This window comes from Grammomys surdaster, unplaced genomic scaffold (assembly GCF_004785775.1).
Source record: "Grammomys surdaster isolate TR1022 unplaced genomic scaffold, NIH_TR_1.0 209, whole genome shotgun sequence".
Taxonomy (NCBI): Eukaryota; Metazoa; Chordata; class Mammalia; order Rodentia; family Muridae; genus Grammomys; species Grammomys surdaster.
In genome coordinates, this window is record NW_021604654.1 from 175,697 (window position 1) to 188,561 (window position 12,865).

General features: G+C 54.3%; 2 protein-coding genes across 2 annotated transcripts; both read left to right on the forward strand.

Moving 5' to 3' along the window:
- Positions 1 to 1,703: 1,703 nt before the first annotated feature.
- On the forward strand, positions 1,704 to 7,405 carry LOC114624605 (guanine nucleotide-binding protein subunit alpha-15-like). The gene is made up of 3 exons (XM_028771559.1): positions 1,704 to 1,922; positions 2,722 to 2,875; positions 7,179 to 7,405. The coding sequence occupies exons 1-3, from the start codon at positions 1,704 to 1,706 to the stop codon at positions 7,403 to 7,405; spliced, it is 600 nt and encodes a 199-aa protein (XP_028627392.1).
- A 2,813-nt stretch (positions 7,406 to 10,218) lies between these two features.
- Positions 10,219 to 12,455, forward strand: S1pr4 (sphingosine-1-phosphate receptor 4). Its single transcript, XM_028771694.1, has one exon. The coding sequence runs from the start codon at positions 10,582 to 10,584 to the stop codon at positions 11,740 to 11,742; it is 1,161 nt and encodes a 386-aa protein (XP_028627527.1). The 5' UTR covers positions 10,219 to 10,581; the 3' UTR covers positions 11,743 to 12,455.
- Positions 12,456 to 12,865: the final 410 nt, after the last annotated feature.

The window sequence follows — 12,865 nt, forward strand, 5'->3', positions numbered from 1 at the left end:
TGGGTGGGTGGGTGGATGGATGGGTGGATGGGTGGGTGGGTGGATGGGTGGATGGATGGATGGGTGGATGGATGGATGGATGGATGGGTGGGTGGATGGGTGGATGGGTGGATGGATGGATGGGTGGATGGATGGGTGGGTGGATGGATGGATGGATGGGTGGGTGGGTGGATGGATGGATGGATGGATGGGTGGGTGGATGGGTGGGGACAATATATTGCACATGGTTTGGTGTGTTGAGGGATGGTGTCCAGCTTAGAACCACACGGGAAGCAGAGCTGATGGGTCTGTCTTTGGGAGCTGCTCGAGTTCTCTGTAGTCCGGCACAGAAACTCACAAATGACTATCTGTGATCTAGGGTGCAGTCTGGGACACTGATATCAAAAGTCTGTCACCAGGCCTGTCTGTCTGGGTGTCCCACTTTTTCTTTTTGAGACAGATTTTCTCTGTGTAGCCCAGGTTGGCCTTGAATTGAGAGAGATCTTCCTGCTTCTGTGTGGCCCACCATGCCCAGCTGGGTCCCGCTTTGCGTGACATTGCTTGCTTTGCAAAGGAGTCTGTGAGTCTTTGACAGTAACGTGTCACATGTCTCGATGGAGGAACTCTCTCAAGTCCAGCTTCCGAGCTTGCCTTGGCTGTCTGATGACTTTCGTCCTGTCATCTACACTCAGTTACAGCTGTACTCAGGAAGGTGACAGTGACATCCATATCACTGACCTAGTTTCTGAGAAGCCACAGGAAGTGATGTCCGTGCTTTTGTTGTGGTGGAGAAAGCGATGGTGTGCTCTTTTTTGTTCTTCTTTGGTCACAGAGGGGAACCAGCAGGGGACACAGTGGCCCATTCTATTGATGGGAAAACTGAGCCTGGGGAAGTGTGAAGAGAACCACAGCCTTCTGTTGGCCCCTGTGCCCCAAACCTGTGCATCCTTATGCCTTACATATACCTGATACTGATTAATTAAAATTTTAATTATGTGTGCATGGGCTGGGATTGTGCATGTGATCCCAGGTGGCTGAAGAGGCCAGACATGGGCATCAGATCCCCTGGAACTGAAGATATAGATGGTTGTGACCCCCCATGTGGGTGCTGGGACTTGAACCCGGGTCTCTGCAGGAGCAGCTGTCTCTCCAGTCCTAGTGCAGCTGATGGTGATCGTTACATCTTAAGGAACATGCAGGCCCGAGCGAATGGAGAAGCTTCCTGTGATTGTTGTACGTGCGTGCATGTGTGTGTGTGTGTGTGTGTGTGTGTGTGTGAATGTTGACTCATCAGTGTCATGGGACAGGGCCTCTCACTGAGCGCATAGCTCAGCCTCTTCAGCCCTTCCCCAGCATGCCCCAGTCTCAGCCTCCTTCCCCATTGCTGTGATTGCGGTTTCATGCTAGGAATCCAAAATCCCACCTCACTGCTGGCCTGACAGGCGGCAAGCGCTTAGCCGCAGAGCCAGCCCCTCCTCCTGAGGCTGCAGCCTTGTCATCATGCATATCTACACATCTCTAGATCTATGTCTGCATCCACATGCAAGAGGGAGGGAGGAAGGAGAGAAGGAATCTCATTCTGTAGCTTAGGCTGGCCTTATGCTTGCTCTGTAGGTCACCCTCACACTTACAGCAATCCTCTTGCCTCAGCTTCCATAATGCGACCAGCATATAGCAGGTGGCACAGCTGTGCAGTCTGTTCTTTGATCTGATCACATGACCTCATGACTCCAGTGCGGCTGTATATGATGGGGAGCAGGGACCCACTGGGTCACGTGACTTCTCAGTGGTGGGCCTCCTCATTTCTCTTCAGCATCGTGGACGTCGGTGGCCAGAAGTCAGAACGTAAGAAATGGATCCACTGTTTTGAGAATGTGATTGCCCTCATCTATCTGGCCTCCCTGAGCGAGTATGACCAGTGCCTGGAGGAGAACGATCAGGAGGTGAGGAAGTTGTCACTGCAGGCGCCGTGCCTTTGGGGGTTGAGGAGTGTTCAGTGAGATTCCATGGGCGCTTTTATCCTAACTCTCCATCTTTTGTGTGGGGTCTTTGTGGAAGGGATGGTCCCCACACTCACCTCCGCATGCACGGGGCTCCCCTCCTGGCCTCACCAGGAGCAGCTCCAGTCACACCAATGCAGAGCTGTGGCCAAATTACCCCTCATCACACAACACGGCACAACCTCGGGGCATCACTGCACCCTCAGCCCCAGTGCTGGATAGCCACAGTGAGGCTCAACATGAAGAACATTGCTTAGGAGAGCGGTTTGCTGTCCCCATTGCTGGGATGAATGGAGCTCAGCAGCTATACAAGATACAGCGAGGTTCTGTGGCCACCATGACCAAGCAGGGCAGCTTGGTCTAAAGCACAGACGCCCCAGGTTCTTATTTAGTTCTGGGAGTTGGGATCGTGAGGTCAGGGTGTGGAAGAGTGTGGAAGGGCGCCACCCAAGTCCCAGGTTTTTCTCAGTGTCTGGTGTCCTTGGCTGTAGAAGCTCAGCCTGTGCCCCCCTTCTCCAAAGTCACAGGATTAGACAGCTCTCTGATGACGTGTGTCTTCACTGGCCGGTCACATCTGAGCTCTAGCCAAGGGTCCTCATACTGTAGCATCCAACCAGAGGCTGACTTCAGAAGGATGTAGTTCAACACAGGACGCTGTGCACACAGACTCGTAGGTTTCCCCCTCACACCCAGAGAGGGGTCTTCATCACCCTGGGTCACCACCCACCTGTCTCCCACCCAGAACCGCATGAAGGAGAGCCTCGCTCTGTTCAGCACGATCCTGGAACTGCCCTGGTTCCAGAGCACCTCTGTCATCCTCTTCCTCAACAAGACGGACATCTTGGAGGATAAGATCCACACCTCCCACCTCGCCACATACTTCCCCAGCTTCCAGGGTGAGTTCTCCCAAAAGCAGCTCCCCGCAGAGAACCTTCTGGGTCCGCAGAAGCTTCAAAGAGAACAGGACTCTCCCGCTGCTTCTGATAAACCTCATGAACTTGAGTTTCCCACACTGTGGAGAGAAAATTAAGATGGTTCCCTTAGCAGATGCCATTGAGTGAGAAAAGAGTCTATAAAAATCTGTTTCTAAGCCGGGCAGCGGTGGTGCACACCTTTAATCCCAGCACTTGGGAGGCAGAGGCAGGTGGATCTCTGAGTTCGAGGCCAGCCTGGTCTTCAGAGTGAATTCCAGGACAGCCAGGGCTACACAGAGAAACATTGTCTCAAAATCTGTTTCTGTTTTCATGAAACGGATGGAACTGCATGACCTTGAACATAGGCAGTGATTCCTCCCTGACCACGCCCCCACCCCCTCTAAGTGGGGCTCCTCTGTTCAGGGGCCAGTCCCCACCTGTCCTGTATTATAGTTGTCACAGCTCCATCAGCCCCTTTTCAGTAACGTCTCTATTTTATCTCGTTTGTGTAACCTTTCTTTTTTTTTGTTTTTGTTTTGTTTTGTTTTTTGAGTCAGGGTTTCTCTGTAGCCCCGGCTGTCCTAGACCTCACTCTGTAGACCAGGCTGGCCTCAAATTCAGAGATCCACCTGCCTCTGCCCCCTGGGATTCCTGGGATTAAAGGCGTGCTCCATAACCACCCACCCTCAGCTGTGTGTTGACGCAGAGATGTAGGACACAAATAGTGTTGAAAACTCAGCTTCTACAGAGCCAGGTGGGACAGCGTAGCTAGGTGGAGACCGCTGTCTGCCTCCCTCGGATCCATCTTTGAGCCCTGGGAACTCACAGTGCTAGAAGGATCCCCTCTCAGTGGCTGAGGACACCATCCTGGCGTGAGCCAGCTGGTTTGCCTGACTCAAGGTCTCATGGTCAGGAATTTGGTTCTCTCTCTCTCTCTCTTTCTCTCTGTCCTTTTTGAGGCAGGGTCTCACTGCAAGCTCTGACTGGTCTTCAACTCTGTAGACCAGGCTGGCCTAGAACTCACAGACGTACAGCACCCAGCCCAGCCCAATGGTCAGGGATTTGGGATGAGCTGAGCTAGGGAAGACTGCCTGGTGGCTGGGACCAGAGAGACATTCCCAGCATTCCTGTGCTGTGTGCACTGGGGCATCTTTCCCTGTCTTGCTGTCCTCCCCACTTCTGAACCTCAGTGTCCATACCCAGCATCATCCCAGTGGCTGGCTTTGACTGCCTTTCATGATCAAGTCTCAGGGACGTCTGTGTCTATCACAGTCGGTTGACCAAGCAAGGCAGACTCAGCGAGAGGGGAAACTGCACTACCTAACGGTGAAGGGTGAGAGGAGGCAGCGCCGGTCACCTAGAGCCAAGCTCTCTCACTTTTTGTGGCTGCTGGGAAGACTGCCCAGAGCTCTGAACCAACACAAGTGACTTTCCTGCCAACTTAGAGACCTGTGATCCAAAGCTGGCGAGCATGAAACACCCACTGCAAACCAGGCAGTGGTCTGCAATGCAAGGCAGAGAAGATTCTGGAGGAGACTTTTACGTCAGCTTTCCCCAAGCTGTGGTCCAGGCTACGGTCCATGCTGGACACCAGGTCAAAGTTCACTCAAATTCAACTCTGGTGACCTCTGGTATGGGAATTTGACCACTGGCTTAATTGTAGCTGAGAGCCCCTAAAACCCCTGTCATGCTGCCATACCCCCCAAGGCTGGCTGCCTGGGGTACAAGATGTGAAGTGCTGGTCACTCCCAGCCCTGTCTTAGCCAAGACATCTCAAGACCAGAGAGAGGCTGGGAGGGGAACAGGTGGTTTGTAGGACTGCTTAACACATCGGGCTGGCCCAGTGCCTCAGTCACGGTTCTATCCCATGACCACAGCAACTCTTGTAAAGGACGTGTTTTATCACTGGTTCATTACCTCTGCGACTCAGAGTTAGTCTGTAATCATCATGGTGGGAAGAAGACAAGCATGGTGCCGAGCAGTCGTGGAGAGCTTTATAATCCTCAGTGCGGAGCAGGCAGAGAAAGAATGAGACTAAGCCTGGCAACGGATGGCTTTTGAATCCCCAGTGACACACCTCTTCAAACAAGGCTATGGCTCCTCCAACAGGGACACACCCACACAAGACCACACCTCCTAAAATATAGCCACACCCTCCCAACCAGGCCACACCCCCTCATTCTCCCCAGATAGGCCACACCCACTCATCATCCCAAGACAGGCCACACCCCCTCATCCTCCCCAGACAGGTCCACCAACTGGGGACCAGGCATTCCAGCACATCAGCCTGTGGGTGAGGCTTTCACTCAGGCACCATGGACACCATGGCGGATTCGAGAAACGTTATTTGCCTCTGACATTTCCTCCTGTGCTTTGCATTTTGTGACAATCTTTTCTTTTTGTCACATAAATTAACCCATTTATTGCAGGGCAGGCGAGTCTCAGACGGTAGGGCTTCTACCAGCGTTTCAGTTCCTTCAGTCTTCTGACTTCACTGTGCCTGCAGAGGTGGTGTTGTAGCCAGGCCCCACCACCGCTGTTTTCATGCAGGAACCACGGTGCCAGATGCCTATGGCTGGTCTCTTCATCTTGGTCCTGCCACAGAAGGAGCGAGTGTACTTGGCATGCTAGCTGATTTCAATATCCTTCACCATTTTCCGGAGGGAGGTACCATAGCGGGTCCGTATCTCCACCGATCCCGACCTTCTTGCTGCATTTAGCCGTGTCGCCAGAACCGAAGCCCAAGCCGACAATGTTTTCATACTTATTTTCTTTAAAAGACTAAAAATACCTAAGGATGTGGCTCAATGGCAGGGTGCTTGCCTAGCAAGTGAGAGGCCCTGGTTTCTATTTCCAATATTGCCAGGAAAAAAAATTAAACTCAGGCAGTGGTGGCACACACCTTTAATCCCAACACTCAGTAGACAGAGGCAGGAGGATCTCTGAGTTACAAGCCAGCATGGTCTACAGCGTGAGTTCCAGGACAGCCAGGACCACACAGAGAAACCCTGTCATGGGGAAACAAAAGACTGAAGCCTTGAATCTGAAAAGACATTTCCCTTGGCTCAGTGAGTAAAGAGTGTGGCACACGCAAGCATGGAGACCTGAGTTCGAATCCACGGCAGCATAAATAGCTCAACTGGCATGGTGCTGGGTAGATCCAGGAGGGTTCCCCCCAGCATCACCAGGTAGACCACCTAGTAAGTCAGTGAGTTCCAAGATCAGTGAGACTCTGACTCAGAAAAGAACTACAGCCAAAGTGTCCCTGTGTCCCTGCACCTGAGTGCACACACATCCGTGCACACACAGAGTAACAAATGTGCACACACATCCGTGCACACACAGAGTAACACAAAGGAAAACTCGTGATACTTTGGTCAGATTAAAAGAAGAATAAAGCAAGCCCGTAGAGTAGGACATGTCCACTGTAGAGATGGAAAAACTGAGACTCAGAGATGGGCAGTCACTGGCTGGCAGTTGAGCCAGTGAGGAATTAAAGCAGGTTGGGGATAGGGGTGGAGGACAGGTGGAGGCGGCCTGAGTCCTGCTCTACCCATCTTTGCCTCCTTCGGGAGTCCCTGCTTCCATACCCCTACTCCCAGAACTGAGGCTATAGGCACACTCCTGCTTTTCCTAGGTGCTGGGGATTCGAACTCAGGTTTTCAGGCTTGGCAGCAAGCACTCTTATCCTCTGAGCCATCGCCTTTGCACTGGAAGCAGGATTCGAACCCACACTGTTTGCACCCGGAGTTTACTCCCAGTCAGCCCTGTATGACCTCCAGAAGATGGACGGCGTGTAGTGGGGAGCACATCTATGGAACACCCAGGTCCCTGGACGCTTGCAGAGTTCCCACTGCGCGCAGCCCCGCCCCATCTTAACACCCAAGTCCTCGAGCTGAGCCTCACCAAGCATTTCAGCTCACATGAACAACTCTGACACGTTACACCTCATTCCCACTGGCTGGACTGACAGACATGGCGCCTGTCCTCAGTCAGGATGGCTCTGCGGCCCCTCCCCGCCCCAGTGAAGGATCCCCAGAGTTGTCACAAAGCCCTGAGTTGAATCCCCAGCGCCACACAAACCTGGCTTGAGGCCGCTCACCCATCACTCATCTCTGGGAAGGTGAAGGTGAGGTGGTCAAGGAGTTCAAAGTCAGCTAGGGTTACAGACTGACCTGGAGGCTAGCCTGTTAGAGAACCCAGGGTGATTCCGGGATACGTAGGGAGTTTGAGGCCAGCCTGGGCTACAAAAAGGCGCCCATCCGACCCCACGCCCTCTCTACAGGACCTCGGCGGGACGCAGAGGCCGCCAAGCGCTTCATCTTGGACATGTACGCGCACGTGTACGCGAGCTGCGCAGAGCCCCACGACGGCGGCAGGAAGGGCTCCCGCGCGCGCCGCCTCTTCGCACACTTCACCTGTGCCACGGACACGCACAGCGTCCGCAGCGTGTTCAAGGACGTGCGGGACTCGGTGCTGGCCCGGTACCTGGACGAGATCAACCTGCTGTGACGCCGGGAGCCCCTGCGGGACGCGGTGGTGGCGAGGACGCGGCGCCCCCGGTGGCCACGCGCGGAACTGCGGGTCGCGGCAAGCCAGTCCATAGGCGAGTGAGTCCCTGCTCCCCACCGGGCCTCCAAGCCCAGCCCCTCTGTAATTTATCCCTCACCCTCCTCGTTGTTAGAGAAAGGACGTCAGCCGGGCCTTTAACCCCAGAGCTCCGGAGGCAGAGGCAGCAGGATCTCTGTGAGTTCCAGGACCCTGTGCCAAAAACCAAAAAACAAACAAAACTGGAGGGAACTGTCCGGGTCTTGTGACTTCCCAGGGGCCCTGTCCACGTCCTCCAGTGGGCCTCACACTGGGTAAGTGAAATGTGTAAGCGAGGAAGTTTTACTTGTTGTCTACCTATTGGTTGGACTGAGGTTGACTCCAGCTAAAGACTGATTTTTTGAGGCTGTGAGGCGTCCTCTGTCCACGACACTCCAGCGCTGCCCCATATCACTCTGTACTTGGTTATCCCACGACCTCCGTGGGGCTCACTCCATCTTACCAAAGGGGAAACCGAGGTCAGTGAGATGGCTGGTGAAGGCACCTTGCCACCAAGCCTGACGACTTGAGTTCGGGACCGGCTCGGTGGACAGAGGGAACCGAGTCCCATGAGTCTGCTCAGGCGTGCATGATGGTGACACACCTACCCACACTGAAAAATAAATGTAATTTACAAACAACCAGGGAACTGAAGAAGAGAGAAATATCTCAGCTCTCGGGTGCTGAGGCAGGAGGATTGCAAGTTTCATGTCCTAAAATACAGCTCAGTGTTCTCACCGTGAGCCAGGCAGGGGACATGGCCAGGATGCTGACTCAGAGACAAAGTCAAATCTGGGCAGAGACTGGAGTGGGGAGGGCGGGGTGGCTCAGAGGGTAAAATGCAGGGGTTGGCAGCTGCCCCGTTCATCCGCAAGCCTGAGGTTCCGTGAGAGACCCAGGGAGCGACTGAAGACGACACCCGACCTCTGAGGACATCACAAGAGACTAGGATACAGCACGGAGTCATCTGCTCTCCCGTACCTGTCACCCCGTCACCCCACAACCTGCCCACGCCTTCTGAGCACTGGAGCTAGAGATCGGGCCATTCTCGGCGGTCCTGGAATCCAGATGCAGGGTCAGCTGCACTTTACGGACACTACCTCCCTCCAGCTCCCTGACCGTGACTCTTTACAGTGCTGCATAGTACTCCACTCTGGGACATGGCATGGCTCGATCCGCATGCTGGGGGTGGAGCCAGAGTCCAAGGAGTTCTGAGCCAGACGCTACTGTTGTTTTGTGCCTGCAAACATTGTTGTGTCTACCTGCAGCTCCCCAGAGAATCGCCCCAGTACTGTCATGGCCCCAGTGCTGTCTTCAGGGTGCATCTGGGGCAGGGAGATGGTGCTTGCCTAGCCTGGCAACATACTAGAAGGGCAGAGCTGTTCTTGAAGACTGACTAGGTGCCTGCTGTGGGGGTCAAGGGTTCTAAGCTTCATCTCTGCATGGTGCCTGCTTCCTAACACAGTAATTTTCATCGCAGCAGGCTGCACTCATTCCAGGGTGCTGTGCTCAGTCCTCCTGCACACTGCACGGCAGTGCTCACTTGAACTCATAGCATGAGGCCCAGTCATGGGCTTGACTGGAGTTAGCCTTCGGCTTGGAACCAGGTTTCGTCCTGGGTGTCTCCCTGCACCATGGTGTGTCTGTGGCCACGTTAGGCAGGCTCAGGGATCATCCTGGGATCAAGGCTCAGTATAAGGTAGAGGCTTGGGGAGTCAGTGCAGAGGGGCCCTGGCAGAGTCTGTGCTCTGTCTGACATCAAGTGTCTTCAGGGTCACAGGGTTAAAGCAAGAACCATCCTCGGGTAAGATTGGGCTCAGTGCAGGGAAGGAGCTGAGGCTGGGATCAGAGCACAGAACAACTGTGTGTGCTGAGGCTGAGTTGGTGCTGCCAGGGGAGCTGTAGGTGTCCTTGCGCACAGATTAGGTGCCTGCTGTGTTTGCTATGTGTTTACAAACATAAAGCACCCCTGGTGCAGGCAACAAAATCTTGTTAAACGCCTTGTGTGTGTGGAATTTTTAAAAAATGGGTGACTTTAAGCATCTACTGTGTATTGGTGGCACACTTTTATTATTATTATTATTAATTATTTGGGGTTTTTTAGACAGGGTATCTCTATTATGTAGCCCGGGCTGGCCTGGAACTTACAGAGATCCTTCTGCCTCTGCCTTCCAAGTACTGATATTAAAGGCGTATGCTGCTACACCTAATGTGGCGCATATTTTTTTTGTTTTTGTTTTTTTGAGACAGGGTCTCTCTGTGTAGCCCTGGCTGTCCTGGAACTCACTCTGTAGACCAGGCTGGCCTCCAACTCGGAAATCCGCCTGCCTCTGCCTCCCAAGTGCTGGGATTAAAGGCGTGCGCCACCACTGCCCAGCATGGCGCATATTTTTAAAGCACCTTCTGTGTACACACAGCAAACACTGATTAAGCACTTGCTGTGTGAGGTCATTAAACATTAAGCACCAGTGAACAGTTCAGGGATAAAGGTGCTTGCCGACCTGAGTTTGGTTCTAGGACCCACATGGTGGAAGGACTCCTGTGAGTTGTCCTCTGACCTCAGCACATGGCATGACACATACAGACCCCTACACTAAATAAATAACTGTCACAAAAGTTTTAAAAAGATGTTAAGTGCCTGTTGTGCGTGAGCAGTGTACTTGATGTCTTTGGGTGACATCTATTAAGGCTTGGCCAGTGTATACAAGAGACAAACATTTATGGCATACTCTCTGTGTACAGTTGACAAACATTTGTTAGGCACCTGTTGTACATAAATAAGCATGTTTGGAACAGCTGGGCACAGGCGGTGGGAGAGGGGCTCTTGGGACCAGAGCCAGTGCCAGGCGGTGCCACTGTCCACACCTCACCTAGTGCTCTGTCCCCCATCCACGAGGGAAATTTGGGCAGGGGTGGGGTTCCAGGAGAGCCCCCAGAGTCACTCCAACGGCTGCTCAGGATGCCCCTCCCTGCCCTGGCCTCACCCCCACCCACTCTGGGGCACCTTGAGCATAACAGGAAATTTCAAACAACAGGAAACCCAGGCCAGGCTGTGACTCCACCCTGCCGGGGCCTCTCTCACTCTGTCCCTGGGGGAGAGCATGAACGTCAGCACCTGGTCCACGCTGGTGACCCCAGAGTCCTGCCACCGGCTGGCAGCCAGTGGCCACAGCCTCCTCATCATCCTGCACTACAATCACAGTGGCAGGCTGGCTAGCCGCGGGGGCCCTGAGGCCGGTGGCGGGCTGGGGATGCTGAGGGGGCCATCGGTGGCAGCGGGGTCCCTGGTGGTGCTGGAGAACGCCATGGTGCTGGCCGCCATCGCCATCCACATGCGATCGCGCCGCTGGGTGTACTACTGCCTACTCAACATCACACTGAGCGACCTGCTCACAGGCCTGGCCTACGTGGTCAACGTGCTGCTGTCGGGAACGCGTACCTTCCAGTTGTCACCTGTGCACTGGTTCCTGCGGGAGGGCCTGCTCTTCATGGCCCTGGCTGCATCCACCTTCAGTCTGCTCTTCACAGCCGGCGAGCGCTTCGCCACCATGGTGCGGGTGGCTGAGAGCGGGGCCACCAAAACCAGCCGTGTGTATGGCTGCATCGGTCTGTGCTGGTTGCTCGCAGCTACCCTGGGCCTGTTGCCCCTGCTGGGCTGGAACTGTGTGTGTGCCTTCCCGCACTGCTCCAGCCTGCTGCCCCTCTACTCCAAGGGCTATGTGCTCTTTTGTGTGGTCGTCTTCGCCCTCATCCTAGTGACTATCCTGAGCCTCTACGGAGCCATCTTTAGGGTGGTCCGAGCCAATGGACAGAAGTCCCCACGTCCTCCTGCCCGCCGCAAGTCCCGCAGGCTACTCAACACGGTGCTGATGATCTTGGTGGCCTTCGTGGTGTGCTGGGGTCCCCTGTTTGGCCTGCTCCTGGCAGACATCTTTGGTTCTAATGTCTGGGCCCAGGAGTACCTGCGTGGCATGGACTGGATCTTGGCCCTGGCCGTGTTCAACTCAGCCATCAACCCCCTCATCTACTCCTTCCGCAGCCGTGAGGTGCGGCACGCTGTGCTGGCCTTCCTATGCTGCGGCTGTCTCTGGTTAGGCCTGAGAGGTCCTGGAGACTGCGTGAGCCGGATCACTGAGGCCCACTCCGGTGCGTCCACCACTGACAGCTCTCTGAGGCCCAGGGACAGTTTTCGGACTTCCCGGTCACTCAGCTTCAAGATGCGAGAGCCGCTGTCCAGCGTTTCCAGCGTCCGCAGCGCCTAGAGCTTGGACCAGCCAGTTTCCCGCTGAGTAGGTCCTCCCAGGAGAAATGAGAAGGAACTGGACACAAGATCCTTGCCTGATGGTGACTGAGAACATGTCAGCAGGCCCCGGGATCCTTTCACGAAACTCCCCGTTGATGAATGTTTGGCAGAGTGGCGGAGCCAGATCCAGTGAGTCTGGGCCTCGATGGGGCTCTCAGGCAACGAAGGGGATGTGCCGTGTCTGAGGCCACGGACAGGACAGAGCCTTATGGTTCTGTCTTACTCACATGTGTGCATGTCGATGCCCAGGCTGCTGTACCGTGTCTCCTGGTCACACTCACTGGTACACAGTGCTTTGGGGGTGTGCTGGGATGGGGGTGCACCATTTGTTTGAGGACAACCTGATGAGTTGTAAGAACAGCAGGTGGGGTTGGGGGACACACCAGTCTGTCATCCATCCCTCTTCTGTGACTTCCCCATTGGGACAAGCAGCCTCCCCCCTCCCATGGCCTCGCTCCTCAGTTCAGGTTCTCTGGTTCTAAGTGGGGAGAATAGACCCACCCACCCTGGGTCTGGGGCAATCTCAGCTGATCCTGTGACCCCACAACCTCGCCCTTCCGGTTCTGAATCATGGAGCTATGCTGTGACAGGGAGCTGTGAGTCCTACCCTATGTGCGGCTACCAGCCATGCATGGCTGTGTAAAACTCATTAAAACAAACAAAACCTCCACATTCACTTTCTCAGTGTATTGTAATTGAGTCCCACTGGAAGCGACTCTAGGGCAGTAGTGATTGTCACAGTTATAGATGGCAGAAGTTCAAGGTGTGGGGCACACATCAATTTTCTTTTCTACACTTTCAGTTCTGATTGTCTGTGGCCTCAGTATACAGTTGGCATCCACTTGTTGCAGTGATCACTCACCCTGGGGGAAAGGACCACAAGTTTCAGTCTTAGAATCTGCTTTTTTATATAAGGCAAATGGCAAAGTCTTCAGAGAAGGCATCACCCCCGAGGTCTCCACAACCTTCTAAAGCCGGCACTCACCACTGCCTACTGCATGCCTTAGTCAGCTCCTGCCAGCTTCCATATTGAATTTCCACCTGTGCCTGGAGGTGGGTGGGTGGCATTGTTTGGTCTTTTA

Coding starts and splice junctions, on each gene's coding strand:
- LOC114624605 (XM_028771559.1), top strand. CDS start 1,704: ATGACTCCAGTGCGGCTGTATATGATGGGGAGCAGGGACCCACTGGGT. Junction 1,923..2,721: donor TGGAGGAGAACGATCAGGAG/GTGAGGAAGTTG, acceptor TCTCCCACCCAG/AACCGCATGAAGGAGAGCCT. Junction 2,876..7,178: donor ATACTTCCCCAGCTTCCAGG/GTGAGTTCTCCC, acceptor CCCTCTCTACAG/GACCTCGGCGGGACGCAGAG.
- S1pr4 (XM_028771694.1), top strand. CDS start 10,582: ATGAACGTCAGCACCTGGTCCACGCTGGTGACCCCAGAGTCCTGCCAC.